Source organism: Podarcis melisellensis, assembly GCF_964234715.1.
Source record: "Podarcis melisellensis genome assembly, chromosome: 8".
Classification (NCBI taxonomy): domain Eukaryota; kingdom Metazoa; phylum Chordata; class Lepidosauria; order Squamata; family Lacertidae; genus Podarcis; species Podarcis melisellensis.
This window is the reverse complement of record NC_138540.1, coordinates 44,578,256-44,605,861: the sequence shown is the minus strand read 5'-3', so window position 1 is coordinate 44,605,861 and position 27,606 is coordinate 44,578,256. Positions and strand designations below refer to the sequence as shown.

The 27,606-nt window shown below is 47.7% G+C and overlaps 3 protein-coding genes across 5 annotated transcripts; 1 reads left to right on the top strand and 2 right to left on the bottom strand.

Moving 5' to 3' along the window:
• Positions 1-563: 563 nt before the first annotated feature.
• On the bottom strand, positions 564-12,766 carry ADAT1 (adenosine deaminase tRNA specific 1). 2 transcript variants are annotated; one of them, XM_081921649.1, is made up of 10 exons: positions 12,161-12,766; positions 11,109-11,177; positions 10,887-10,941; positions 9,878-10,008; positions 8,926-9,421; positions 8,630-8,775; positions 7,718-7,817; positions 4,801-4,887; positions 1,262-3,264; positions 564-765 (listed from the first exon to the last, which is right to left on the bottom strand). In XM_081921649.1, exons 1-9 carry the CDS (start codon positions 12,312-12,314, stop codon positions 3,132-3,134), a joined length of 1,371 nt encoding a protein of 456 aa, XP_081777775.1. In that variant the 5' UTR covers positions 12,315-12,766; the 3' UTR covers positions 564-765; positions 1,262-3,131. The 2 variants fall into 2 exon arrangements, with proteins under 2 accessions (XP_081777775.1, XP_081777776.1); XM_081921650.1 differs by lacking the exon at positions 10,887-10,941 and having other exon boundaries at positions 12,161-12,296.
• Positions 12,767-13,627: 861 nt separating this feature from the next.
• On the bottom strand, positions 13,628-21,421 carry KARS1 (lysyl-tRNA synthetase 1). Its single transcript, XM_081921648.1, has 14 exons — positions 21,223-21,421; positions 20,861-20,993; positions 20,262-20,427; positions 19,792-19,885; positions 19,247-19,433; positions 19,005-19,130; positions 17,732-17,851; positions 16,884-17,046; positions 16,605-16,778; positions 16,124-16,209; positions 15,549-15,634; positions 15,021-15,147; positions 14,180-14,323; positions 13,628-13,826 (listed from the first exon to the last, which is right to left on the bottom strand). Exons 1-14 carry the CDS (start codon positions 21,282-21,284, stop codon positions 13,740-13,742), a joined length of 1,755 nt encoding a protein of 584 aa, XP_081777774.1. The 5' UTR covers positions 21,285-21,421; the 3' UTR covers positions 13,628-13,739.
• Positions 21,422-21,616: 195 nt separating this feature from the next.
• Positions 21,617-27,606, top strand: TERF2IP (TERF2 interacting protein). Of its 2 annotated transcripts, none has more exons than XM_081921652.1 (3): positions 21,617-22,248; positions 23,890-23,960; positions 25,203-27,606. In XM_081921652.1, exons 1-3 carry the CDS (start codon positions 21,666-21,668, stop codon positions 25,650-25,652), a joined length of 1,104 nt encoding a protein of 367 aa, XP_081777778.1. In that variant the 5' UTR covers positions 21,617-21,665; the 3' UTR covers positions 25,653-27,606. The 2 variants fall into 2 exon arrangements, with proteins under 2 accessions (XP_081777778.1, XP_081777777.1); XM_081921651.1 differs by having other exon boundaries at positions 23,887-23,960.

Below are 27,606 nucleotides of genomic sequence, written 5' to 3'. Positions count from 1 at the left end.
TCCTTCACACTCTTCCTCTTTAGGAGCCAGATCAGTTTCCTTGAGCTTTTGGTGAGGAACTTTGAAGAGTGATCGGACAGGACTTCCCTTTGTAGGATTATTTAATATCTGGAGACAGGTCCCTGCATTCCTTTCTTTAACAAGGGGTGGTGGTGGACAGTATTATTTTTATAATAAAGGTAAAGGGACCCCTGACCATCAGGTGCAGTCATGGCCGACTCTGGGGTTGCGGCGCTCATCTGACTTTATTGGCCAAGGGAGCCGGCATACAGCTTCTGGGTCATGTGGCCAGCATGACTGAGCCTCTTCTGGCAAACCAGAGGAGCACACGGAAACGCCGTTTACCTTCCCGTCGGAGCGGTACCTATCTACTTGCACTTTGACGTGCTTTTGAACTGCTAAGGTTGGCAGGAGCTAGGGCTGAGCAACGGGAGCTCACCCCATTGCGGGGATTTAAACTGCTGACCTTCTGATCGGCAAGCCCTAGGCTCTGTGGTTTAACCCACAGTGCCACCCGGTCCTCATTTTTTTAAAATAATAATAATAATAATAATAATAATAATAATAATAATAATATGTAACAACGTTTTGCAGCTGTCAGCTGAATGCTACCCATGCCCAATTATTTGGCAGTTATGGAACAGTCTTATTTCCATTTTATTTGGAAATAAAATGGAAGATACATGGATGTATCTTTCAAGGTATACAATAGGCATGAGGCTTGCTCTGGCTATAATTCTTGATTGACAAAGGCTAATCAATAACCTTGATTATCACCTTGCCAACAAAGGTCCATATAGTAAAAGCTATGGTTTTCCCAGTAGTGATGTATGGAAGTGAGAGCTGGACCATAAAGAAGGCTGATCGCCGAAGAATTGATGCTTTTGAATTATGGTGCTGGAGGAGACTCTTGAGAGTCCCATGGACTGCAAGAAGATCAAACCTCTCCCCATTCTTAAGGAAATCAGCCCTGAGTGCTCACTGGAAGGTCAGATCGTGAAGCTGAGGCTCCAATACTTTGGCCACCTCATGAGAAGAGAAGACTCCCTGGAAAAGACCCTGATGTTGGGAAAGATGGAGGGCACAAGGAGAAGGGGACGACAGAGGACTAGAAGGCTGGACAGTGTTCTCGAAGCTACCAGCATGAGTTTGACCAAACTGCAGGAGGCAGTGGAAGACAGGAGTGCCTGGTGTGCTCTGGTCCATGGGGTCACGAAGAGTCGGGCACGACTAAATGACTAAACAACAACAAATCAATAACCATGTTGTAGTGATAGTATTCAGAGCAAAGACAGATATATCTAGCTACAGTCTTGGAGGTGGTCATATTTGCTCTCCACATCCAAAAAGCAGGTAGATGCCAGATGTAGCCAATTCTGTTCTAAGCACACCTTAACGACGTCATGAAAACTAGCATTACATCACATGTTATTAGTCATCTATCCGGCTTGGTGGGTACCTTGTTTATAATTAACAAAGAGGCAGCCAACTATGGCAGATTGGATGAATTAAGTACGTAGGTTTTCAGTGAATAAGCAGGATGGGCATGAGGAAGTTTCACAAGCCCTGTAACATTCTTCACCTCCCCCAAGGCTGCATTTACAATGATGGCTGGCCCGATAATCCTATGCAGTAATATGTTGGCACTCATGAGAAAATCAGGCCGCTCTTTAAATCTTTGAGGAGTGAGCTGGCCTCCTTCCCCCTCCTGCAGCAGCAATGGACTTCCTTTCCTTGGTGTTCATCCCCTGGTGCCTTTGTTGCACAGGTCTATCAATTACACTCACCTCTATGAGCCATACTAAAACACAGCTGTGTAATCCATTGCTGTCACAGGATACATTTTCAATAATGCATTCATCCTCACAATCCAGTTTAGACAGTTGCTGTGCTGACCTCAAAATTCTCTAAAAGCTGATAAAGCTAAATGGAATTGTTTACTATACAAAGTAGCCTAGCTTGCTTCAGTAGAACAACTCCTAAATGGCTTATTTTAACAGCACTAGGCTCTTGAGCCAGAGAAAACAAACATGGGACCTTCCAGATTGTTGCACTACTACATGGTCAGTGGTAAAGGATGACTGGATTGGTCCAGCAACATCTGAGGGCACACTGATGACCCCTGCTCTAAGCATTTATGTTTGAGCTCCAACCAGTTCAAATAACCAGCATGCAAGAGTCACTTTCAATCTGTCCTGTACAGTAAGACCGCAATCTATGCTGGGGTTACGTTCCAGGAATCACACCTAAAGCCAAAAATCCTGTACAATCAAAACACATTGGGTGCAACAGTGGGTGGGATTGCCAAAGTCTTTTTTTTTTTTAATTGCAAAGTGCATAAAGCTGAATGCACACAAGTTAAATGTGTATAAGTTGCAGGCTTACTGTACTTAATAAGTTTCTAAAACTTCTGTCAACAAAAGCCTAAATAATAACTTCTTAAAATGAGTATACAATTAAAATTATTCATATCCAGCACCAGAACTGCAAACATTACACAATTGGAGATCCCACTTTTTGTCTACTACAGTTAATTAACAATAGATTTGTAAAGAGCTGTTTGCAATCTCAGCCTGACTTAATAACCTCAGTCACACCCAAGTTACAGAAAGACAAAAACAGAAAAGACCATGCTGCAACAATTAAGTAACAGGGTTCATGGGCTGCTACCTTGCTTTAGTACAGTGATACCTCGGGTTAAGTACTTAATTCGTTCCAGAGGTCCGTTTTTAACCTGAAATTGATCTTAACCTGAAGTGCCACTTTAGCTAATGGGGCCTCCCACTGCACCACCGCCGCCACGCAATTTCTGTTCTCATCCTGAAGCAAAGTTCTTAACCCGAGGTACTATTTCTGGGTTCGCAGAGTCTGTAACCTGAAGCATATGTAACCTGAAGCATATGTAACCCGAGGTACCACTATATGCCCTTTTGTTAAAATGTAAAGGGTGGTGGTGGCTAAGTATGTAGCAGTCGTGGTGGTTTAAAAATAAGTTTCAAGAATATTTATCTTTCAAGTTTCAATCATTGCAGCTCTATGCCCGTCAGTCACAGGAGGGACCAGTAGCATCCCACCCTCTAGGTGAGGCAGTCTTGGCTCTGAGCCAGGTGTCACAGTGCAACTTCCTCCTCTCACGTGAAGTGCAGGTAATCACGACTGTTCCTCACCCAGCAGCCCAAAGCTTGGCTGTGCAGTGCTTTCCAGGCTTCTTGGTAACTGGCAGCGGCTTCCTTATACTCCCAGTAAGTCTTTAATTTCTTCTCTCTGAGGAGAAACAAACAGTCCTGGAATGGGTCACTGTCCTGCCTTGCTCGCCCCTCCCAGCTCTTTGTAAACAAAGGATATCATCACCATTCAGGCCATGCTTAGCCCAACAAATAGCAAACATTCAACAACCACACAAAAACTTCATGGCCAAGGGCTGCAATAAAACGTTTTGGTGTAGAAATGGTCACAAGCAGCTCTGCCTGTGTTTGCCTTGCAAGGGGGAGGCCCAGAGGAGGCCATACGAACACCCACAAAGTGGGACACTCAGCAGCAGGAGCCAGCTTGTGCACATACCACCTACTTGGCAAGTTGCTGAAGGTGGAGCGTAGCAGGATAAAAGGAAACTTGGTGTTTTTGCAGAGACTGGAGTAGGCTGTTGACAGCTTTGGCTGCGTTTTGTGGGAGGGGATATCTGCGGACATCTGAAAGGCTGTGAGGCAGGCTGAGGCCAGAACAAAAGCTTTGCACTCAGCCAATGTTTATTACGTAACCATTATTTATTTTTAAAGCCATGCAGCTGCTGCCCACCATAGAGTATCAAAACACCAACTGTATCCAGCACACCAACTTAGCTATGTCCAGCCCTGCTCTTGCCAGCAACTTTGCTGAAGAAGGGCAGGTTTTGCTCCTCTCTGGGCACTCTGTGGCTGAACAAGAAGGGAAGTTAAGCACCCAAGGTGAACAGGGCAGAGGCCCACTGTCTTCAGCAGCTCCTGCCCCATCAAAGTGTGCAGGAAGAAGACCAAGTTACCTGAATATAGAAATACTGCCCCCTCCTGCCCACAGGGAGGGACAACCGTGTCAAATCAGAACCAGCTGCCTGGGCACCAGTCTCTGCCTCAAGGGTACAGAGAGACAGGAAACAGGCAAAGTGCAAACAAAACCCCAGGAAATTGCAAAACTAAGCAAAGCCCAAAATATGTTTGAGGAAGGAGAAGTTATGCAAGCAGCATGGGGCCAGCATACCTCTTAGTACACACAGCACATCTAGTCAGCCTGCAGAAGCAGGTGCTGGCAGGAGTGTGTTAGAACAGGGAAGATGAGAGCCTGGCCCTGGAAGTGTCTGCACGCAACCTCAATACAGCCAAAGCAAACATAGCATTAATGCAAAGATTGTAAGACACTGCAGGGGAAAGCCATTCAGTACAGGGAGATGCAGCTAAACAGAAAGTGGGTAGCATACAGGAGGGAAAGCTTGGGAAAGAACAATGATACAGTGTTTTCTATTAAAAGAAAGGATACAATCCCCATAGAACTGAGTTTCAAAACTGGCTCACAGCCTTGCTGCCTGCAACCTAAAGGGATGGAGCAGTACAAGGTGAGAGAGAAAGAGCTAAACAAACTCAGCAGTCCTGCAAATGCCAGCTGCTTTGGACTTTAGCTCTGTCCACTGGCTCACTTTTCCCATTGGTCAATTTACCTTTCAAAGGAAAAAGTTGCCAACCCCATAGTGGTACAGGGAGAACATGGGGCCCTCCTGCTGTCGGAGAAGTGGAGCATGCAGCAGTTAAAAGACAGTGGGAAATTCCTCACCTGAGAGTTTTTGGCAGTTTTTCCTGTGGAATGCTGGCCGCCAGCTTCAGGAATGCATGAAAGAGTTCCACCTTGCAGATTTGAGACCTATCGGCAACAGAAGACCAAATTCTGATCATAAGTCTCATTGCAAAAGGAGACAAGGGTGCCAGCTTGTTGATTGAAGTGCTGCTTTGTCAAGTTTCTGTCCCCAAAGGCCACTGCAAAAAATCTTCTTGCAAGACCTCTGCTTTTTCAGAAATTGATATCTGCAGGTTGACAGGGATTCATAACACCTAATGCCCAAAGGAGACTGGTGCAATTGGCAATCTATGAGGGAATCTGCCATCATAAGGCTTTTTTCCTTGTGTGAGTATGTTTTAAGAAGAGGCTCAAGTTCTTATGATAATTTTATTTAAAAACCTTTTAAAAATTGAGGCATGCTGCCTAAGGATTGAGAAATTTAAGGAACTAAAACTGCCAGGATTTATCAGTTGAATTAGCACAGCATCTCACCTCCCCAAAATCAGATGACTGGGGTAGGTACACAAATGGCATCATCATTATGATAAGTACATTTATATTCCAAAGAGTTCAAGATGGTGTACATCAGGGGTTCCCAAACAGTGGTCCATTGGCCTCCAGTGGTTCCGTAGCTTCATTCTGGTGGGCCTGTGGATTTGTGGTTGATGATGGGAGATGGGACACCAGAATGGGCTTTTTCTGTGGTAGCTCTCTGCTTGTGGAATGCTCTCCAAAGCGAGGCTCACCTGGTGCCTTTGTTGCATATATTTGTTACATGTCTTTAGGCCCCATGCAAAACCAGTCCTCTTCTTCCAGGCCTTTGTTTAATTAAACCATCCATGGCCTTTTAAAGTTTGTTTGTTACTAAGTTATGTGTTTTTTTGTTTTTATGTTGTAAAATGCCCTGTGTTGGTACATCATCATCACCATAGTCTCCCAAGTCTTAGTCCAAGGCTGTGCCCACTACAACACACTGGGTCGTATTTCTCACTTGCTTCTCAACAATGTTTATGGCTAAAATCTGGGAGTTGTAGCTATCCTGCCTCATAAGACTCCCATTTCTGACTATGCTTTTTCACGTGGGGCTGCCAAAACGGAACATGGTATTGATTCTTGATGCTTTTACATCTCATTATTAATATAATTAGTTAAGTGACTTATTTTTCATCTACTACCAAAAAAGTACCTAAGCAATTTAAGGAAAGATTAAAAGACAAAAAGAAAAATTATAAAACAATTCCAATAATCCACAAACAAACCCAGCAGAAAAGCAACAACAAAAGAAGATGACTTAATTTTTAACCTGGTGTCAAAAGGATTTTAATGATGGTGTCAGGACAGACCTTCATAGATGGAGAAGCCCCCCCCCCAAAAGAAACTTGCCCTTGTTGCCACCCACAGGTGAAGGCCAAAGTTTGTATTGAGAAAGGAGTTCTGAAGGATATTGGGATCCTGAGCCATAAAGGACCTTCCAGGTTAAAACCAGCACTTTGAAATGTGCCGGCAGCCACTGCAGCTGTGCCAAGTCCGGTGTTATATGATCAGCCTGCCTCAAGCCTGTCAACAAGCCTGTAATGAAATTACTCTGGCCCTTAGCCACACACACGCCCCTTTTCACTGGGGCCAAGATTTTCTTCTAGGTTGACTGTAGGCAACTCACCCCCTTGGGACAGATTGTACGTCTTAGGGATTATTTTCTGCTTCATGTATGTTAAGCGTGCCAACTCTGTTGCCTGGTTCCTACGCGCACACAGACCTGTGAGGAGCTCATGTGTCTTGCTTGGAATGCTACTGTCCTGAGTAGATTTGAAGAAAACACCGCCCTCACTCCCTCATTAATCATCACCATCTCTCAAGGTTATTTCACCACTCCCAGTATAGATCCTTGTAGGGCCAAAGTGCTACACTCCGACACCTCCCCTCACCCTGCAATGACAACTGTCCACCCTCTTCTCCTCAGAGGATCTTTGTCTCCTGGGAGGCTGTAAGCTGATCAGCTGCTGACTAAAAACTTTCCCTTGAGATGCCAAGCCTCCTTCCCCATTTCCTTAGAAGCAGCCCAGTAATAAATGGTCTCATTGTCTATGCAGCTGGTACTGTTACGATTACAGCTGCAACACTTCAGGCTCCTGCTCCACACCATGGCAGAGATTTCTTTCCAGGGTGATTCCAACCAATTCAGGCCACCCTCCATGGTCATTTGCAGCTCATGTAAACTGTGTGTTTCAGGCATTATTTTTCATTTAATGTATGTTAAGTGTGTCAGTTCTGTTGCTTGATCCCAGCGTTTAGACACACACACACACACACACACACAGAGAGAGAGAGAGAGAGAGAGAGAGAGAGAGAGAGAGAGAGAATGCTTCACAGCCCACTTGGCCACAATGACTTTCAACAGCAGGAGGCATGTTGATGGCGTATAAGCTACTAGACAAGATGGCGACATGCCTCTGATTACCAGTCACTGGTGGGATCCTGAGTGGGAAAATGCTCTGTTTGTGCTTGGATCTTACTTGTAGGCTTCCCTTTATGGCATCTGGTTGGCCAGTGTGAGAACAGGACACAGGGCTAGATGGGCCATCTTTGGCCTAATCCAGCTCTAGGGCTTTTGTTAGGTTCCTATGGCAAGACCAAGCAACTGACCTGAATCATTTATCACTAATGGTAAGGAAGTTAAAAACCGGACAAAAGGTCTGCCATGAAACCAGTTCAGAAGAAGCAGGGTGGGGGTGGTACAGAATGAAGTCAATTGAAAGAGTCGGTCTCTTGTGGTTTGAGACTCACCTCTTCTCTGAAATTCAACAAGTCTGGCTCACTCAGCACACACACAGAAATCATCCAAAGGACTGCATCTGCCTCTCTCTCACACACACCCCACTACCTAGCTGTGGCTCCTGCCACCTGTGACACACACCTGGACTTTGGGCTTCCAATCACTTTCTTGGTTGACCCCTGCTTGAAGCCATGTGAAGTGACATCAAGTGGGTGTTCCGGAACAGCACTCCAGCTGATAGCTGGGAGGAAAGAGAGGAAGGAGGAGTCACTTGCCTCAAAATATGCAAGGGAAACACTAAGTGACATCCTGTAAAGCCCCCAACTCAGATGGTTATTCTTTTGCAGGCAGCCCAACAGACGGTGGCCTTTACTCCTACCACTGTTACCAGCTGTGGATCACCAGCTTCGCCTTTTGCTGCCCCAATGCTGGCAACCCTATCGCTAGGTAGTAACACAATGACATCTTTTCCCCTCCCTTAAAACCCCCAGCTCAGAACCCAACATCTCAACAAGTTCTTTGGCCATACCCCTGAGAAGAAGGCGGCTGCCCAGGTATGCGCTGACACCAAATGCACACACATTGGTTAGCTGCTGCCTCTCCTTTTCCTCTTTTCCCTTCCTCTTACCTGGTGATTTTATTCCTTCCAATGCAGCCAGCATTGCTTTCTATTATTACAAACAGCAATTTTATCAGAAATGTTTATTTGCTCTGCCGATAATATCTGTTTATCAATCAAGTCAGCAGAAATACCCAGGGAACTTCCAGAAGGAAATCTATTGCTCCCCACTCTACCCCCACCTCCAAGTTTTCTTCTCATACAATTTTAGAGTTGGAAGAGACCCCAAGGGTCATCTAGTCCAACCCCTGCAATGCAAGTTGGTCTCTTTGGTTAGATGGCAACGCTGGAATTGCCCTCAGACTTTTATGGCTCTGGTAATGCATACAAACAATATCAATCCCCACAGCAGGGTCTCCCTGCCACCACCTCCAAGCAAGGGAAGGGGAGCAGAAAGCCCAAGCACCCTCATAAACGCCCCTGGAGACACCCACCTGCCCCGCAGGGCACCACCCTCCCTTGGCGCAGAGCATGGTTGGCTTGGACTGCTTCACGGCTGTGGATGAAGCCCAGCTGGGACTGCAGGATTTCCAGCTCCTGAACTCGGAAGCCATCTGGCAAACACAAAACAGGCAGACCCCTGGGGGAACAAAAGAGCACAACCACCGTTCAGCAACATGACACGATCCAGTGTTTGAAATAAGGAAACAAGCATGATCCCCAGAAGTAACTGCAATGGGCTGCTCCATCCACCTGGCTAATACCCTCCCCATCCTCACAACTTGCTCACCTTGCAACAATGGCCCTCCGCAGGGCCTCCTGGCTGTAGGGACAACGGCCCACAACCATGGCTGAAAAGTAGATGGGCTGCTGGAGGAAATGCATCAGGAGGGCTCCCTGGCAGCCAAGGACATTCCAGCGCAACAGCTTATCGCTGCAAGACATGGAGGCTGTCTGGGCCCCACGGCCTGGCTTGATCCGTAGAAGCCCCACGGTGTGGTAGTCGCCACCTGGCCGCTGGGAATCCCCTGCCTCTCCTGGGACACACTTGGCCCCAGTTCTGTGGACATCCACCACTTTGGTTCCTACACGGTCCTCAGCAAGGAGCTCAGCACCACAGACTTTTTGTCTCTTGGGGAAATGGTCAGCTGCCATCTCTTCAGACTCCCTTTCAGCTGCCAGAGGCCCACAGTCACTGATGCCCCTCTTAGCTGCCTTTGATGGCTTCAGGGGCTGGCAAGGCTGTGCTTCCACTTCCAAGACTGGGATAATTGAAGCATCCCCACCTAGAAGAAATGGGGGGTGGGCTCTTAGAAGACAAAGACAAGCAGGGGCTCTCTCCCACAGAGGAAAAATTCCCTGGAGCAGAGAACCCATCCTCATTTGGGGTGAGGCAACCAAAGCTGTACAGTCTTCCAAGTATGCTCTCCTCATAAATTTGTATAATGGCATCAAGATACTGGCCGTTTATTTTCAATCCCTTTCCTAACAATGCATAGTGTAGAATTCACCCTTTTTATAGCTTACCCACAGTGAGTTTCAGTTACATTTATATCCAGCCCAGTGGCTCAGTGATATGCTGGGCTATTTGGCAGCCAGGCTCTTTCACAATTTCACTGCAGGAACTTTCCGCCTCCACCAATGCAGCACAGCCACACCAGGCTACCACCCAGCTCCAAGGGAGGCCACCAAGGGCAGGGGAGAGATTCCCCCAACCAAAAGGATTGTTCTGACGTACTCACAAGGTGTGTGGCTGGAGAAAAAAATAAATGTGATGTGTGGTTTGAGAATCCACTTCCCTTCCTCTGTTCCTGGATGGAAGATGCTGGGCTCTTGGCACACAGCTGCCAGCCACAGCTGGTGAAGGAGGTACCTGGGGGCAAGAGGACAGCTGCTTTACAAGAGACATCACCAGCAATACCCCCTCTGGGGGCACCTGAATCTAATGCGATCCTCCCTGGGACTGATGAAAAACTGCCACTTCATTTGCTTGTTTTAATTTGCATTTATGAGAGTGCTGAAAGAACCTGATGTTGGAGGGCACTCCTTGGTGAGAGAGCAGCATTCCTGTAGGGAGGGTGTGTATGACTAACCTATCTTCTGATGAAAGCTTAGGACTACCTAGGCAGGGTGAGCTGCTACCCTAGAATGCAGGCTTATATTATTAGGTGGGTGAATGTTTGCTAGCATACTGTTGGATTCTGTCATTGGGATGTATCTGGAAGATGGTCCAATCAGCAGAGATGGTCTACTCTGGTTCTTGACAACTATCCCAAGTTGCCAATCCCCCTATTTTGGAAGGGTGATTGAGGTGGTGGTGGGAGCACACCTGCAGGCACTGTTGGGTGAGATTAATTTGCCAGACAGAAACACTTTTTTATGTCCATTGAAAACTTATTTTCCCCCCACAAGCTTTCCTCAATTAGTCCATTCTATTTCTGCAGCTTTTAATTTTGGTTGACTTTGTGTTCTTAACTTTGCTTTGTAATTTGTATTACATTTTATATTCTGTTTTTTGTATGCAGCTCAGGTACTCTTTGAACGTACAGCAGTTTACAAATTCTTAAAATAATTGATCAGCCAATTCAAGCAAGTCCTCTTTTCTCAGATGCATTGCAGGTAGGAAAAGTGCAAAGTTTAGCTGGCTTAAAGGGCCACAGAGCTGGAATAAGCAGGCCTCCAAAGAAGCTGCCCATTCCAGGGAATCTTCCAACCCCCGACCCCAGTCCACCCTCAAAGCTCATTGCTCACCTCTGGAAGCTCCTCTTGGCCACCACTTCAGCATGACTGTCATTGAGGATGTCTCCTGCAGAAGCACCACCACCAAAACCAACAGAGTAAGCCCGACACGGTTCCTCTCCAGGAGGAATCCAAGCACGTAGCCACACCAGAGTGCAGCTGCCCTTGCTCCATTGCAAGGGGCTTGTGAGGAGGGGGGACTTAGCTCCAGCAGGCGGGAAGGGGGCTGCTTACCAGTCTTCCTCATTTCTGACTGCCCAATGCATTTCGTTCCAGTTCCCATGGCAACAATCGCCTTTATTTCTGAGGGGGAAAATAATGGTAGTTGGAAGAGGGACAGACAATGTCTGCAGCAGGGTAGAGAAAATTTTGGGTTGGGCTTCACCCACACAAAGCTAGGCTCAGGGGCAGCAAGGCTGAAGCAACGGCAGTTCCGCAGTTGCCTCTGCGGTGTCTTACCCTCATTTCACACACACACTTCTTAAGTCCCAATAGATGAAGGTCCCATGAAAGTTATTTCTTGTTATTTTTCAGGGTTGGAGGCACAATGGGAGAGCCCACCCAGGCTCCCTGCGAAGGGAATTCCAGAGCCTGGGTGCTGCCACTGAGTGCAATCCCCTTTAGGGGAGATACCAAATCACCCACAGCTCTTGTCTCTTTCCTTTATTCTAGAACCAAACACCCTGGCATCACAGAGAGGCTCACTTATTTTTTGCAGGGGGCGGACGGGGCGGACAGTGAAACCCCTCTCCTGAAAGTCTCAGTGCTGGGGGGGGTGATATTTATATGGGATAAAGTAACCAGGTCCTAATACACTGAAAGCTTTAATGACAGTAACTGGCACAAGTGCTCTGAAACAGACCAGAAGCTCTTGAAGCACTGGAATCAACACCCTAATCCCAAATGGAACTCTTCCCCCCAAGTATGCCATCCTCTTCAGTCAGTGGGGAGGTGATCTGCCACACAAGCCAGGGACACAACTAAGGTAACTCACTTGGGGCAACCAAGTTCTGCTAGGAGGAGCTGAAGGCAGCAGCAGCAGCCTCCTCCGTTATATCCAGCAGCACAGCTACCCCTGCAAGGAATATCGGTGCATCAGGCAGACCCATGGAAATAGGCTGGAATGCTTAATAAGCTTAATCAAGAACGGCCACAGAAAGCTTGGACACCAACACCATAAAATGAAAGGCCCTCGCTGGGTTTCCCATTGAGGCGCCCCCTTTCGCCAGGGCGCCTCCCCCCCCACCGCAGAAGCCAGAGCCCACCTGGTCCTCTCCGAGCCTCACCTGCGCTCTCCACCTGCAGTACCGCCGCTAGCAGAGTCCACTCTCGACCAGCCGCCGGCTTCCCTTGCTTAGGCAGCCGGGTCTCGTAGTGGCTGTAGCACAGGGCGGCCACCTCGTCGGCGGTCCACATCCTTTGGGGCAGCGAGACGGACATCTGCCTCACTCCCTACCGGGGACCTCCGGAGGTCGCGGGGCTCCAACTCCCAGCCGCCGCCGGGGATTGTGGTGCGGGCAGCGAGAGAGAGACCGTCCAGCAGTCCCACACCTGCCGCAGCACGAGGCGGGCTCCTCCTGCCTCCGCTGCCCGGCCGAGCATCCCCGCTAAGAGCCTCGTCGCAACAGGCACCGACCCTCCCCAGGACCCACCAGGCAGAAGCTGCTACCGGCCAGGAAGTCAAGAACCGGCGGAGGCCGCCGGGAGGAAGACGGAAGAGCTCTGTGGCGACGGTGCCCCGCCCCTCTCTGGGAGCGCCGGGATCTAAGGAGGCACTCTGCACACGCTAAGAGGTGCTCTCGCTCGGGGAAAATCAGAGCCGGGATGCCTCCCGCCGTGCCTTAGCGGCACTTCCGGCTCCCAGAGGGCCACGTGGGGCGACAATCAGCAGAAACCATAGAGACCGAGCCGGACAGAGCGGCTCTTCCCTTTAGCCGACCAGAAGTTGCAAGTGAAGGCTGCGCGCATCCCTCTTTTCACCTATTGCGAATCCTAGAGTCAATAAGGTATAGAGTGACTGCTCATTTATCTGCAGGGTGGACTTCCTGGTTATTTTTTACATCACCTCGGGCGACCCAGGCACTTTAGAAGAGCATCACGCGCTCAGTTCAGAAAACTCAAGCAGCTAAGCCCCGCTCCCCTGTGCTACCGGGCTACCGTGTGGCTTTCCGTTTATTTCCCAACTACTAATGATTATAAAGGAATAAATCACTACCTGAATACAGGGGAAGGACTCATGGGTTTTGTTAAAAGGGAACGGGGCTCATAAAACGGCAACATACTAACACCACAGGCCATTTCTCAGAAAGTAGCAACAAATGCAAGACAGCTGGAGGAATGCAACATAATAATAAATGCAACGGAAGGCGTCTGGAAAAGGCAGGTGACCCCAGCAGGGTGGACGCCACTGCAAACTTAAGCGAGGTTCTTTCTTGACATCCTGCCCCTTTCACTATATGTTGGTTAGCAATCAACAGGGAGCTGAGCTGTGACATTTTACTTCTGATGTTTGCAACCATGGTTATGCTCATTCGCCCAGACACAGCAGATTCCCTAATGTCCATCATTCTTCATATGGCTCCGAAGACAGCATGACATTCCCAAGACACTTCGTGCTTTCACAATAACCGTTAAAGACAAGTAGAATCTGAGGGGAGACATAATGGCCCAGGCCAGTCGCAGCTCCTATGCCCCATACGCAGGGGAGGGGGCCTTTCTATGCTCCCCCCAGAAATCATGAAAGGACAAATTCATAGCAAATGGCAATAGCACAGCTCCTTTATTCACGATTGTAAAATACAGAAGCATGCCCTGGCATGTTCAAAGGCCCAGGACAGCCTCTGCCCCCCAATGCAGCCTGTTGGGTCACACAGAGGTCCCATCAGCAGGAGAATTGGATTGTGCCTCTTTCTTCTTTTCTTCAGGTTTCATGGCTGGAAATAGCAACACCTCCTGCAAAAGAAAGAGGCATTTTTCTCAGACCACCAACACCTCTCCCCACCCCCAATTCCTGCATGAGCCACTAAGAGCCACTGTAGCAAGATCTCTAGCACTTTTTAATGATGGATTAGTTGAGAGTCCCAAACCAAGGCCACTTGAAATAAGAGTCATTTACATCTCACACATACTTATTGTAGTAGGCTACCCTTTATCACATGGTGATCCCAGGCAGCTTCCAACATATAAAATACACACATACATAATATAGCTAAAAACAGTAATCAGTAAAACCAAGCGTAAGTCCTCAAATGGTATATGGCAGGCCTTGGCTTGGTGGAAGGAACTCGCAAAGAGTCTGTGCCTACCTTAATGTTGTTTGAGTCAGTCAGGAACATGGTTAGGCGGTCGATGCCCATGCCCCAGCCTGCTGTAGGGGGGAGCCCGTACTCCAGAGCCGTGCAGAAGTTCTCGTCAATAAACATTGCCTCATCATCACCTGCACTTTTTGCCTGGGGGAAGGGGGTGGAAATGAAAAGCTGGACCAAGGGGTCATCCTTGAAACTAGAGTCTGCAGCCATAGAACTCCCTTGGGAAGAGATTTTAAGAGGCCCCTGGAGATGGGCTGCTAAGGCTTCTCTTTGGCAACTGCATCTACAAAGTCAGAGGACAATGGGACAGGGAATGTGGTCGAGTCCACACCTGCCACTCCATCAATATGCTCATGGAGCCTCTTATTTGGCACCTGGGGGTTCATGTTGGCTCCATGTGTCACAGTCAAATACATTACACAGGAGTTAAGAAGGCATTTGGGGGGGGCAGGCTTTGCCAACTGGTGGCCATATAACTCTACAAAGTATCTGGAGGGCACTAGGTTGGCAAAGACTGCCCCGATGGCTCTATTTCAGCCATCTCCCCAGTTTCTACCTACATCATTTGTTTAGATTTGACAGGACAAAGTATCCATTGTGCTTGAGGGCGACATTGTAGAAATCAGCACCTGCCCTCCCACCCAACACTGGGTGATCCATCCTCCTGGTACAGGGCCTCATCACAAGGGAAAAATCACCAAGGGGCACCCCCAACCCCGGTGGGTTCCTGCAACATGCAGGCCCTCCCTTGACAGATACAAATCATTAGCATTACACGGGACAGAGAGCCTCACAGAAAAAAGCACAGCTCAAATGGCCACCTATGCAAACTTCACACCTTAGCCTGATCTTCAAAAAGCTGCCGCTGCAGAAAAGGATCATTCAATTCTGTGTAGGCATTGCAGATCTCCTTCTTCATCACAAAAAGCTCAAAGCGTTCTGTCAAGCCCGGCCGAAGGCGATGCCTACAGAGGGACAACAGGAGACCTAAGATTTAGACTCGCAAGCTACTCAAACACACCTGGATAACAGCAGGGGAAAGGTAAAAAAAAGATTTTGATAAGGTCTACAGACTAATTAAACAAATTCTACTCTATAATGCATGTAACATTTCTGCACTTTCTCTAGATTCTACAATATGATTATCAGGTCTGCGTAGTTCATTCTATTTTATAGGACATGGCAAGGAGCACAACACCCTTATTTCCCCCAATCCAGCTTTCCCAAGACACTCACCAAACTAGAAAACCATAAAAATAAAAACTTGCCTTAGCAAAATACATTTCTGCCTGCTTGCAGAACACACAGAAAATAGCTGAGCCATTCAAGACATATGAGTGTACACACACCCTTTCTCCCTGCTTACCATTTTGCCAGAGGACTCATGATCTGAGGGTGATCACAGATAAATGTGGGGTTAATGCACGTAACTTCCAAACATTCCCCAACCAGCTGGAAAACAAGAGGGGATGGAAGAGAGAGTGAGGGCCTTCACACTGTTGCTTTAAACAATTGTTGTCTTGGAAAGTGGCGTAAGATGGGAAAACACTGCTGATTCTTTTCATCATCTGATGAACTTAGCCACGTCCATAGCAATAAATAAACTTTCTGAGGACACACTTTCCGGGCTGACCCATTTCCCATAGCAGGCAGTCCACTTTTTAGATTCACTTTGCACATAGAACATCAGGAAGCAGAACCCTTCTGTGTCCAGAAGCAAAAAGTCACAAACCTCAGAAGAATTCCAAAAAGCTGCCTGTCTCTGGGCTTAGTAGAACAAGCTCCACCTCCAACCACCCATCCCTCTGGGCTCTGCCTCACATGCCTTTGGGATGCAATACATTCCATCCTGTGGCACATTGAGAATTTTGACTAGGCCAAGTTAAGTAGACAGAGAACAGGAGAACCCAAAAGTTAACAGAGATTACAAAGGACCCTTACCTTATCAAGGAGCCTGGCTGTAGTCCGGGGGGGCGGGCATTCAATCCCCCTCTCTTCACAGATAGCATCAAAGAATTTACGAGTTTCTGTGTGCACAGTATGGAGATATTAGTGACACCCCTGCCTGAATCCCTTACCTAGATGCACGAGGAGGGCTGGAACCACTTGCATTTTTCCATCACTGGGAATGGTAATGGCCACCAGCAATTACAAAGCAAACACAGTATGAAAGCCATTGGCAAAAGTAGTATCAATTCAGAGCCAGAATAACATTAACCCCAAAAAACTACCCATCCCTCTTAGCAATCTGCTATACTAGCCCCCGCAACCCTAACAGCAGCCCAGGTGACGCAGAGACATACTCCAATCCTGTTCTCATACTCAATATAAGGACCTTGGCACCTGGTGTATTTTACTTCTCTTGTATGTTCTCAACATAAAATGAACTGCTACAAACAAATCAAGATTTGTCTTCTTTTACCTTCTGTATTAAACTGATCTGCAGCAGGAAAAGTCACTCCCAATATTTTCTCCAGCTCATCAACCATACTAATTTTGCGGAAGGGTGGTGTGAAGTCTATCTCATAGGCCTGACCATCTGGGCCTTCAGGGTGGTACGTTACCTTGTAGCCGCCAGTGATGTGTTTCACCATCCCTGCAAGAGAAGAGCTCCCCTTTATGCCTATCCATGTCTGTTTACTGCTCAAATTCTCACAAAGATCTTGTCTCCACCCCCTTCTTCAATATTGTGGTCACCAACCTGAGAGCATTTGTTCTGTGATCTCCATCAAGTCATGGTAGTCTGCATATGCCATGTAAAATTCACAGGTTGTGAACTCTGGGTTGTGAGTTAAATCAATGCCTTCATTCCGGAACTGGCGCCCAATTTCATAGACCCGGTCTATTCCGCCAACCACTAACATCTACAAAACACAAAGACAGCTGGACCCACCTGCTTTGTGAAGGGGCATTTGTTTTGTACCTAAACTGGTCTTTGAAGCAAACCCTGTGACTAAGATCACCTCAGGGCCCACTCCACCAGGACTCTCCTAGCTTCCCCCAACCAGGGCCAATAACTAATCTGTGAGTAAGAAGGAATCCAGAAGATTGAGAGGAAACATGTAAATAACTTGGGGGGGGGGATATAATCCAGTGTTACATGGAATAATTTGCATCTCAGTATGAACAGCAGAACACTTAACATGATCCAAATATTTCAACAGAAACCAGTGGAGAGGACAAGGGTGTGGGGACGGTACCAAGAACATGATGCAAATATGTTTTCTGCAGTTCATACAAAAGTAATGAAATATCTGCTGTCATAATCAGCGCAAGTTGGTCTCCATGTCCACCCAATGGTGTGACACGACTCAACTGCTTGGGCAGTTCAATAGGCCCATCAGTATGAAAGATGCACAGCCTTCAAAAACCTCCATCCTCGTGGCATTCTTATGCAGAAGTTATTCCTCTGAAATGTGTACTTTAATCAGTTCTGGCCTCAGTTTGCACATTAAGCAAAAAGGGGATGCTGTGAAATATTCAGACATTTTTGGTGTATCAGACCAATAGAGTGAATGTATTTTATCCTCTTTGTCTCTGACAGTTCACCTTGTGGTAGAGTTCTGGTGCTATTCTCATGTACAAGTCCATGTCCAGCTCATTGTGGTGGGTGATAAAAGGCTTTGCCACAGCCCCTCCAGGTATGATGTTCATCATGGGAGTCTCAATCTAATCAAAGAACAAGCAAACATGAATTACAAATGATTCATTGGCTCTCTCATGCAACACAGTAGCCCCCACCTTCAAAGTTGATTTTCTGAGGCATGTACTTGAGAACTGAGACTCCTGACCCAACCTCCAAAGGCTTCAGGTTTAATGGAAACAGAGAAGCAAGAACAAATATAGCTGCCTGGCTGACAAGGGTCAGAGATTTGGGTCACACTAAGGTAAGCACACCAGTCAATCTGTTTTGTTTTCTGACTCTATGGGTATTATGGGAGGATGACAAATGATTGAAAGTTGGGTGTTCCAGAGGTGGGAATGTGCAATCTTACCCCACTTTTTAGTGTGAACTTCAGAAAGTGCTGCTCCTATCTATAAATAAATTATTTTATATTTTGTGGGTGGGGTTGGCTCTCTCTGCTGTATTTCGTCTTCCTTTTGGATCTGCCAATTTTTGTTATTATTATTATTAGTTGGTGCATCTGCAACACAGCATTAATTAAAAAACTACATCTCTCAAACAAAAACTTTTTCTCTTGTATTAAGGCCAAGAGACCAAGTGCCACAAAGCCAAAGTGTGTGCACATTATGGCATAAATGCAAACTACATGGTGCAGCTATTTTGTTCTTCCCTCCAACCAGCTGGGAGCAGCAACCCATGAATCACACTTTATCCAGCACTCATGGGTTGTCTCTCGCAAACCACAAATGGAAAACCAAATACAATTCTTGGCCTCACATTGTGGTTTGTCTACATTTATTTAAAAAGGAACAGATCAAGAGCACAAATTCAGACACCACGCTAGCACACACTTTTTTTTACTCTCAACAAAGGAAGGAGTGAAATGTGAGCTCTCAAACTGTGTACACATTATGGTGTAGATTCAAACCTCAGTTTACTGTTACATGTGAATTCAGCCCAACACACACTATATTCTTTTTTACATTTCATTAAATGGAAAAGGTCGTCTTGTATGCTCTTTCAACTCAAGGAACGCCAAGCTTTAAAAACATGTAGTCCAAAGAGGCACCTTTAGTCCAACATCCCACTTTCAGAGGAGCCAATCATATTTTTTTTAAAAAACACAATAACTAGGAATACGATGAAAGTGAAGTAGTAGGAGTAACATATAGCACTACCTATGCACACAATGCTTACCTCCAAAAAGCCCAATTCATCTAGGAAGCTTCGAAGGTATGTTATCATCTTTGCTCGGACGATGAATTTTTGCCTTACAAAGTCATTAAGAATTAAATCCAGGTATCTCTGCCGAAATCTGGTTTCCTGCAAACAATGGCTAGATTTAGAGCATAAAACATACCAAAGGAAAACCAAAGTACACTGGATAACCTCAGAGGTTATCAAGTGAGCTATTAAAACAGCAGCTCCAAATAAGATACCTTGTCTCTCAGCCCAAAATGAAGATGAGGTAGCATGTGAAGGCATGGAGCTAGGAGGGTGATTTGATACGGAATGATGCTCAGTTCCCCTTTCTTTGTCTTGCCAGGATTCCCTTGGACCCCAATAATGTCCCCACGACGAAGCTTGTTGTTAATGTGCATATATTCCTCTTCAGATTTGTAGTTTCTGGGGGTGGGGGAGGATTAAAAAATATTTTACTGAAACAACCCTTTTTGGCAAGCATTTCCCCAACCCCAGTTAGTCATATGTAGAGCAGACCCTTTGAAATGAATGGATATGGTTAACTTAGGTCCGTTAATATCAATGGGTCTAATACAAATTAAAGTTAGTTGGAATATAACCCATTGTAGGGGATTTCTAGAATGTGTAAAGTGAGCCAGAAAGGAAGTTCCCTTGGAACAATATCCTCAAGAACAATTCGGGAGGCCCAAGGACATCATACTTTCATTTTCAGTTCCTTTCTGCCCCACCACTGGGACTCACAGAAGGCAATAACAGACAAAAGCAGTTAAATGTTGTTTACCTGGAGTTTGCCATAACTTGCAACTTAACTCCCTCCCCACGAAGATCATAAAATATCAACTTTCCTCCAGAGGCTCGTTTGGCATGAATCCGGCCTAAACGACAAAAGTGACAAAGAAAAATGCCTCCGATGCCATCAGTTACAGTGAAAAGCCTGGAAAACACATATGAGTTCTGGATGGCAGCACATAACATACAACCTTCCACTGAGACCTTACCAAAGGTCAATTGCGCAGAATTTGTAGCAACTGAAGGACAAAAGCCACCTTGCTTACTTCAAATTCCACCCTCTATCTTCAACTCCATGAAACTTACTGCAGCTTTACTATTAACGCAAGAGGAGCAATCAGTGACACTCCTTCTTTTGCTTAGAAACTACCCACACAGCACTGCACTAAGTCTTCACTATAAAAAATATATATGTGGGGAAGGTGACACTTTCATTCCCAGAATCCCAACATGAACCTTTACCTGCTAGTCTCACTGTAACATCAGTAAGATGATCCCCTGCCTGTAGGTGATTGTACTTTTCTATAAAGTCTGACAGTGAGATATCCACATGGAACTTGTGTGGAAAGGGATCTTCGGAAGTGCCTCTCAGTTGCTGGATGGCCTGACTGCGGATCTTGTAGTATTGCTATCAGTACAAAGGAGACAGATGTTTGACAATGTATAAATTAGTACATGATGATTCGACCCCAGAAACTTGTTTAACATAAGACAAGGAGCACCTCACAGTAAGCACCAGTATTCCAGTGAAAGATCTGGAAGCAGCAAGGGAAGCTCTCTGCCAGATCCTTGAGAGGATCCCTTTGGAAATAACATAGGTGCATTTGCACCAGGCCACCCAAGCAGTGCCTTAACCGTGGGCGCAGATCAGGGAGCTTTATCTGGCAGAAGCTCCAGCCCAAGGAGCCCCCTTTTTTGCCCAACAACCAGCTGGGGGAAGCCCCAGGCCGTAGCCACTCGCAGATCCCCAACCCACAACGGCTCCCTCTCCCGTCAAGCCACCCACTTAGTCCCCCCCTCCCCGCCCGGCTTGGGTAGCATCGGCGAAGGCAGCTTCTCACGTTGGGGTCGAGGTTTTCCTCGTCCTCGGCCGCGCAGGCGGCGGGCTTTGACGGCAGCTTCTCTGCCTGCTCCTTCTGCTTCGCCTGCTTCTCGGCCACTTTCTTCTCGGCCTTCAGGCGCCGCTTCAGCTCGCTGAAAGGGAACCGAGAGTCAGCGGCGCTTCCCTCCCCAGCGGCCCTTCCCCGCAGCCAACACCCCACCCAGCGGGCCAGACACCGACCTCGCCTGCCCGCCAAGGGCCTGCCTGCTCTCGCAGAAGCTCCGCAGCGGCCAGGCCGGGCGGAGACCCAGCAGCCGCCGCCACGTTGCCGCCGCCACGCCGAGCATGACAGAGGCCGCGGCGGCCGGCTCCGGCACTCACTTCTTGCTGAGGCGGGGCTCGGCCTCGCCGTCCAGAGGGCTCGTCGTGGCGGGCGCCGCCATCTTCAGGGCCGACAGGTGCTTCTTCCACCCCACAGGAAACAAAAGCGAAAGCACTTCTGGGTCAGCAGCCGCTTTTACCGCAAGCCGCGCCACGCCTTTCCTCGACGAAGCACCGTCCGCGTCTGCGCAAACTGGAGCGCCGCGGCCGCAAAAGGAAACTTTCCGGTACGTTGCCGCCGCCGTTGAAGGGAGGAGTGGGCGGAGTGCAACGGGTAAATCGCCCCGCCCCTAATCTGAGCACGCGGGTGCTCCTGAGCGCGTGCAGAGTGCCATTTCCTTTCCGGGCAGAGCAGCCCGTAGGCGGCGTCGGGTGGGAATTGGGGGGCCCGAGCAGCCGGTCGCGGGGCTCGTCCTTCCGCTGCAGCCCCAGCTGTCCGGACGATGCTGGGCACAGCGGAGGCCGAGGGTGAGCCGGATGGCTCTGCCCCGCAGCCTCGGCTGTTCTTCCAGAGGGAGGACGGCAGCCCCCTGAGCTTCTACGTGCGCCCCGGGGCGGCCAAGGTGGAGCTGGCCCCGCTGATCGTGCGCCACGGCGGGCGCCTGTGCCGCGTGCAGGAGCCGGGCGCGGTGCTGCTGGCCCGGCCGGGAGAGGTGCCGCCGAGAACCTCGGGGGTCTTCATCTCCGCCAGCTACGTCGCCGACTGCGTGGCCCGCCAGGAGCTCCTGCCGCTGGAGACATACCGCCTGCAACCACCGCTGGTCACCGCGGACACGGGCGCTGCCGAGGGCCGCCTGCCCTTCAGCGAGGTGGAAGACCAGGCCATCCTGCTGCACCTGCGGAGGAGCAAGAGAGGCAGCAGCGGCAGTGGCAACGCTGTCTGGAAGGAGATGGAGGCGGCCCGGGTCACGCGGCACTCCTGGCAGGCCATGCGCGACCGCTACCTGAAGCACTTGCGGGGCAAGGAAGACCTCTGCCTGCCTGCCCAGAGACGCAAGCTCAGAAGCTCGTCTGAATCTGCTGCTGGTAAGCAGGGCTGCTTTAGCTGGAGTGGGCCAAAAGGCCTTCTGCTGCAGCACAGGATCAGAGCACCTGCTTGGCATGCAGAAAGTGTCCCTGGTTCAGACCCTGGCATCATCTCCATCTACGGCTGGGAAGGAGTCCTGCCTGAAGCCATACAGAGAGTCACTGCTGCCAGTCAGGACCAGTAAGGCCTGGCAGAAGGATGCTTTCCTAGCCAGAAGGCAGCAAGGTTCAGCTAGCCACTAGCCAGCCATATCTGGCATCACTACTACGCTATGGTGAAGCAACTTGCCTGGGGCACCCTGGCCCACCTCCTGCTTCCACCTTCCTGGTTGTCAAATACTACCACTCATCTTGCAGATTGTTGTCCCCTCTGGGCTTCTATATTGCCCGGAAATGAAACTTTGGCCAAGTGTTGGCCAAAGGAGCCCCCACGGGCAAAATTCTCCTTTTGGGGTTCTTTCCTCCTGCCTTCTCCCTTCTCTTCACACCTTTTTTGCCTCCAAGCCCTATCATAGGGACATAATTCAAAATCTATTAAAGTAGCTTCCTCCTTCCTTCTCAGTCCTGCCTTTGGTCAACGCTGGGCTTCTGCCTGCCATAACATCTCCTATGCTTTCAAGCTACTGCTTCTGCCTGCTGGTGACCTGCCAAGTACTTCCCCTGTGAGTGTGCAAGTGTTTCATGCACACCCCCCCCCTTTCACTCCTCTCTTCTTCCCCACTACCCTTGTTCAACTCCCTGCTGTCTTTGAGTATTCCCCCCCACCCCCAGGCTCCAGTTTCCGAGTCCATGATCACCTTGCCTCTGGATTGCCTGCCCCTTTGGAGGGGGATTCACTCTACTCTTAGGATTCTTTAAATCCTCGGGCTTCTTGCCTGTTCAGTGCTGCTCCTTCTCACTTGTGTGAGGGTCTTCCCCAGCCAGTGTTCAAAACTGCCATTGTTTTAGGTGCATTTTGTGACAGGGAATTTCATTCGCGTGAGCAGTTTCTGAGCTCTGGGTGCAGTACTGCGCCTACAGATTTTAGATTAAAACTGTAAAGTGGAAGGAAAGCAGGACCTTTTTCTGCCTCCCCACATCCAGTTATTCTCTGAAGACTGGAGAATAGACCCTCATAAGAGTATTAGGGGGGTGGGCAGGGGAAGGATGACTATGTGAAAACTGAACATAATATTTCAGCTGCGGTTCATTCATTTTCAGCTTTGTATTCTTGTTATTAAAAAGCATACCTAGACATTCTGTTGTTGCACCCATAAGCTAGGTTTAAGGTGCCATTTAACTCCTAGCTTTCATATCTCAGTCCCCAGCCTAACTGACCCTTTGTTTCCTCTGGAAAAGAGGGCTTTTTGCAGTGCACTGGGCCTGCAGCTTACACTCACTTTAGCTGCACAATCGCAACCTTACATGTGGGGGGTGGGGCGGGGAATAAATAAATCAAGAGTCGGAAAAACTCATCATTCCCTGTTCCATTAGCTAGCTGAGGCCAGTGGGGCTTCAGGACCTGAAGCTGCCATTTCCTTCCCCCATTTTTCAAGGGCCCATGGCACCAAGGTGGTAATTGGTGCATCATCACAAGGGTGGGAAATGTGGCTTGGATGACTTTTGTCACAGTGAACCTCAACATACCTTTGTCTTTAGCAGCCTCCCAAAGTGAGGAAGTAGAGAATGTCCCCCAGCCCGAGGATCAAAGCCACACTGCGGAAGGACCACAGGTACATAGCATTTTCCAGACAGCTAACAAAGAATTTGAAGACAATGGGGTACAGATGCCTTCGCATAAGATGCCACTGAGTGTTTCATCATAGCTTATAGAATGACTAAAAGCAGAACTGATTACATTTATTGGACATATTTGGCCTTGGACATTGGCAAATGTAACTTGTTTGTCACTGGCTATTTAGCCTGGAATTGCTAGGTTTCATTAAGGCACTTTTTTCTGGGTGATCTAGGCAGTGCTGTGTGCCAACATGTTCATTCCAGTGTTGTCCCCTTATATTTTTTCAGACCGTATTTGTAGCAATCCAACACACACACCCCAATTGCAGTGTCAGTCTGTGGTGTGTGCATGCATGCCAGTAAACACCCTTGAGGCATTGCAGGATTGCCATGTGCTTTTAATTGGAAGAATGCTCCTTGCAGCTTCAGAGAAGGAACTAGTCATTAAGCTCCCCGCCTCCCGCACATGGGGAACAGGGATTAACCAATTAACTAATGATGCAGCCTGCTAAACAGGAACCATTTCAGAGGTAGAAGCTGCTGAAGCAGGCTTCTGATTAATGTTTCTATTTCACCTTTACTGATTGCTAGACAATTCTGCACTATAGCAAGTGTGTGTTGTCTAGTGTTGCAGTTGCTTCTTTCAGACCAGAGAAGCCCTGCTCAACTGTGGGGGTGGGTTGGGAAAAATATAACCCACCTCTACCACACTCTGGTACAACTTACCGTATTATATGCTCCCAAAAGAGGCGTGTTCCCAAAAGAGGCGTGCTCTGGCTCTTTTCCTGACTGTCTCTGAGGCTTATAAACCATTAGTGGGAGCCTTGAGCCTCAATGCCCACCTTTACCTGTAGCCCAGCCTGACTCATTACTAGTGGGGCTACTTGTGAGTAAGTCCCAAGCAGCTTTCCCTTTAATTTGCTTCAAGCTGATTAGAGAAAAGCAGTGCCTCTGCAGTGCCGAAGGACTCTAGTGGGGAAGGGGCCTCTGGTCAACTTTGTCCACCTGGCAGATTCAGAAGCCTCAGAGGGAAACTACTCCAACCCCACTGTCATTTTTTTTCTTTTCTGTACGTTCTCTAACCCTTCACTATCTTGTTTGAGATGGAATGACTGAAACTGAATTGCCCCATCACCATCAGAGTACCAGGCCCCAGAAACTGACGATAATTTGCACTTTTATACAAAATTTAGAAAGAAACAGTGATCTTGAACTGTCCTAATTCACCTTCCTTCTAGGGAGACAGTGAGAGCCCCAGCTCCACAGAAGACACCTTTTCAGAACACATGGAGCTCAAGACCTCTGAAGAGGAAGCACCTCCTAATCCCAAAATCAGAGTGCTTGAGTTTGTGTCTGGTGGAGATTCTGCTGAGCCCCCAGTGGCAGAGCAGCAGCCTGCAGCTCCCTCAGCTGTGGAGGTGGCCATGGCAGTAGAGGACATAAAGTATTTCATGAAGAAGTTTGACGTGGACCTGACAACTGTGACACAAGCTTTTTTGAAAAACAGTGGGGAAGTGGCAGCTGTGGAATGTTGCCTGCAGACGGGGCAGTCCTTGGGTGGCTGCCCTCTTTGGAGCAGGCAGGATGATGTGGACTTGCTGAAGGGGGATGAAGACCTCAGAAGCAAGCTAGTGGCAAAATATGGAGCGGATAATGTGAACAGGCGCGTGGCATTCAGGAAAAGCTAGCTTGCAACAGCCATGGTTTACTGTAGGAGGGAAGCAAACTTCTTCTTTCTCACACACATTTCTTCAGAGGGAGTTTTCTGAGTGTCAGGCTAGAGGGAAAGTCTCTGGAGGCCAGCAACCTGTGGTTACTGTCTTCTTTGTCTGAAAGCACAGCAAGCTGTTGTGATGGAGACACCGTTCTTTGAGACTTTCCTTCTCCTCACTTCCATTTGTACATAAAGCCTTTATTTACTTCACAGGAGATTTCTGTGGACCTGGTACAATCAGCCTCTTTATTCTCCCTTCGCCAGTTTGCCATAAGTTGGAACTTAGGTGTGGCAGTGGCTGATTCTGAGGTACTTGGCAACAGACAGCCACACATTTTTGGCTCGACTTTAGCCAATCCCCTAAGGTTGGAGCATTGCTTGGGTCTTCCTGTGGGGTCATCCCCCCCCCATCCCTCTCTCCAGAAGTGCTTCCACCCAGTCAAGAATATTCAGTAGCACTGATGCACTTAGTCACTGGAATGATTTCTGGAGCCAGAACACACCTACTTAGATAGATACACATACACCCCACCCCCATCATTTAGGCTAACAAGAGTGCTGAGGGGGAGCACCTACATGTTCTGTAGCAAATGCATAGTATTGCTCATCATCTTGGCTATTCAGACACCAGCCTGGGATTTCTTGTAGAAGAACATTTAATCATCATCATCATCTAATTTGTACGCCGCCTTTCGTACATGAACATGAAAATATTTACATAATCAAAACATAACAAAACTAGTCATAAACAATAAATAAAACACATCCATAATTGAACAATTCCCACACAAATCATTGTAAGATCTAAAAATAAAGATACAAAAATTGAAAATCAATAACAGCAGCAACAACAACAAAAACTCTACCTAATTTTTAAGGGTAGTTTATCTGGTTAAAATAAGGTAGCCGATGACACAGAGGCTGCAGACTTAATTTTTTAAAAATAGATGTAGAGAAGGGCAAACAACTTGTATGATGGTATTGGAGTATGTGATAAATTTCTGCCACATCATGGCAAATGCACCTTGGATGGAGGTACAGTAAATATAGGTATGTATTCAGGTCTCTGTGTGTGGCACTGGCTTCCTTGAGTTGGTAAGGAAAGAGAAATAGCCGAACAGCCAGGTATGGAACAAATGAGTGAACAGAATCTGTCTATGCTCCCTTCCTCATTAAATGCCACATCCTCTGAATGTTCTGCCCAAATCATGCGGCAAAAAAGTGTTATAGGTGCCAACAGTAACTTATCTCTTTGACAGGTTTTTCAAGAGTTTTGTGAAATACAAACATTCAGGAGCTCTAAAAGATCAATCAGCCAGATTAAGGAGGTTTACACAGCTGACTAGAGCCACACTGGCCACTGCCAAAGTATATACGTTTTCACATGCTCTTAAGCTTGATCACTCATCCATGAACTGGCCCTTAAGGCATTATCAAAGGCTCCTACTAGGAATAGATGTGGCACTCGCCAGCCTCAAAAGGTTATGCTATGAAATGAATACATTCTATCTGATCATCACTTTTGGCCATCCCTGCCCCTGTATGATGGTGATGTTGTGGAATCTTCATGAACATTCTAACTTCTCAAAGAAAATATGGGAGCAACCAGGGTGTTGACATTCAGTATTGTGTCTATGAGGCAGGTGGAAAACTGCTGTAAATGGTAGAAAACATCAGCAGAGATGGAAGGAGATGGCAGGAAACCATGACAAAAATGGTCTGTGATGGTAGTGGAAAACAGAAAAAGGGAGCACTGTTAGGACTGATGCAAGTCTCCACTGCAAAATTAATTTGGACTGTAAAAATATTATATAAATAAGAGCACATGTGGATCGTCATAAACCCTGAAAGGAAATGGCTAATTTGGTCATCTTGTATCCAGCCCTACCTCGCTGAAGCAAGTAGAACAGCAACCACATTGATTGGAA

What these genes read in the sequence shown, in the direction of transcription:
- ADAT1 (XM_081921649.1), bottom strand. Translation starts at nt 12,314, where the DNA reads ATGTCCGTCTCGCTGCCCCAAAGGATGTGGACCGCCGACGAGGTGGCC. An exon ending in ACTGCAGGTGGAGAGCGCAG is followed by an intron (nt 11,178 to 12,160) that starts GTGAGGCTCGGA and finishes TTTCCCCCTCAG; the next exon opens with AAATAAAGGCGATTGTTGCC. An exon ending in AAACTGCCAAAAACTCTCAG is followed by an intron (nt 3,265 to 4,800) that starts GTGAGGAATTTC and finishes GTTTCTCCTCAG; the next exon opens with AGAGAAGAAATTAAAGACTT.
- KARS1 (XM_081921648.1), bottom strand. Translation starts at nt 21,284, where the DNA reads ATGGCGGCGCCCGCCACGACGAGCCCTCTGGACGGCGAGGCCGAGCCC. An exon ending in ATTTTGGGCTGAGAGACAAG is followed by an intron (nt 19,131 to 19,246) that starts GTATCTTATTTG and finishes CATTGTTTGCAG; the next exon opens with GAAACCAGATTTCGGCAGAG. An exon ending in CACAGAACAAATGCTCTCAG is followed by an intron (nt 16,779 to 16,883) that starts GTTGGTGACCAC and finishes CTTCTCTTGCAG; the next exon opens with GGATGGTGAAACACATCACT.
- TERF2IP (XM_081921651.1), top strand. Translation starts at nt 21,666, where the DNA reads ATGCTGGGCACAGCGGAGGCCGAGGGTGAGCCGGATGGCTCTGCCCCG. An exon ending in CTCGTCTGAATCTGCTGCTG is followed by an intron (nt 22,249 to 23,886) that starts GTAAGCAGGGCT and finishes CTTTGTCTTTAG; the next exon opens with CAGCCTCCCAAAGTGAGGAA. An exon ending in ACACTGCGGAAGGACCACAG is followed by an intron (nt 23,961 to 25,202) that starts GTACATAGCATT and finishes CCTTCCTTCTAG; the next exon opens with GGAGACAGTGAGAGCCCCAG.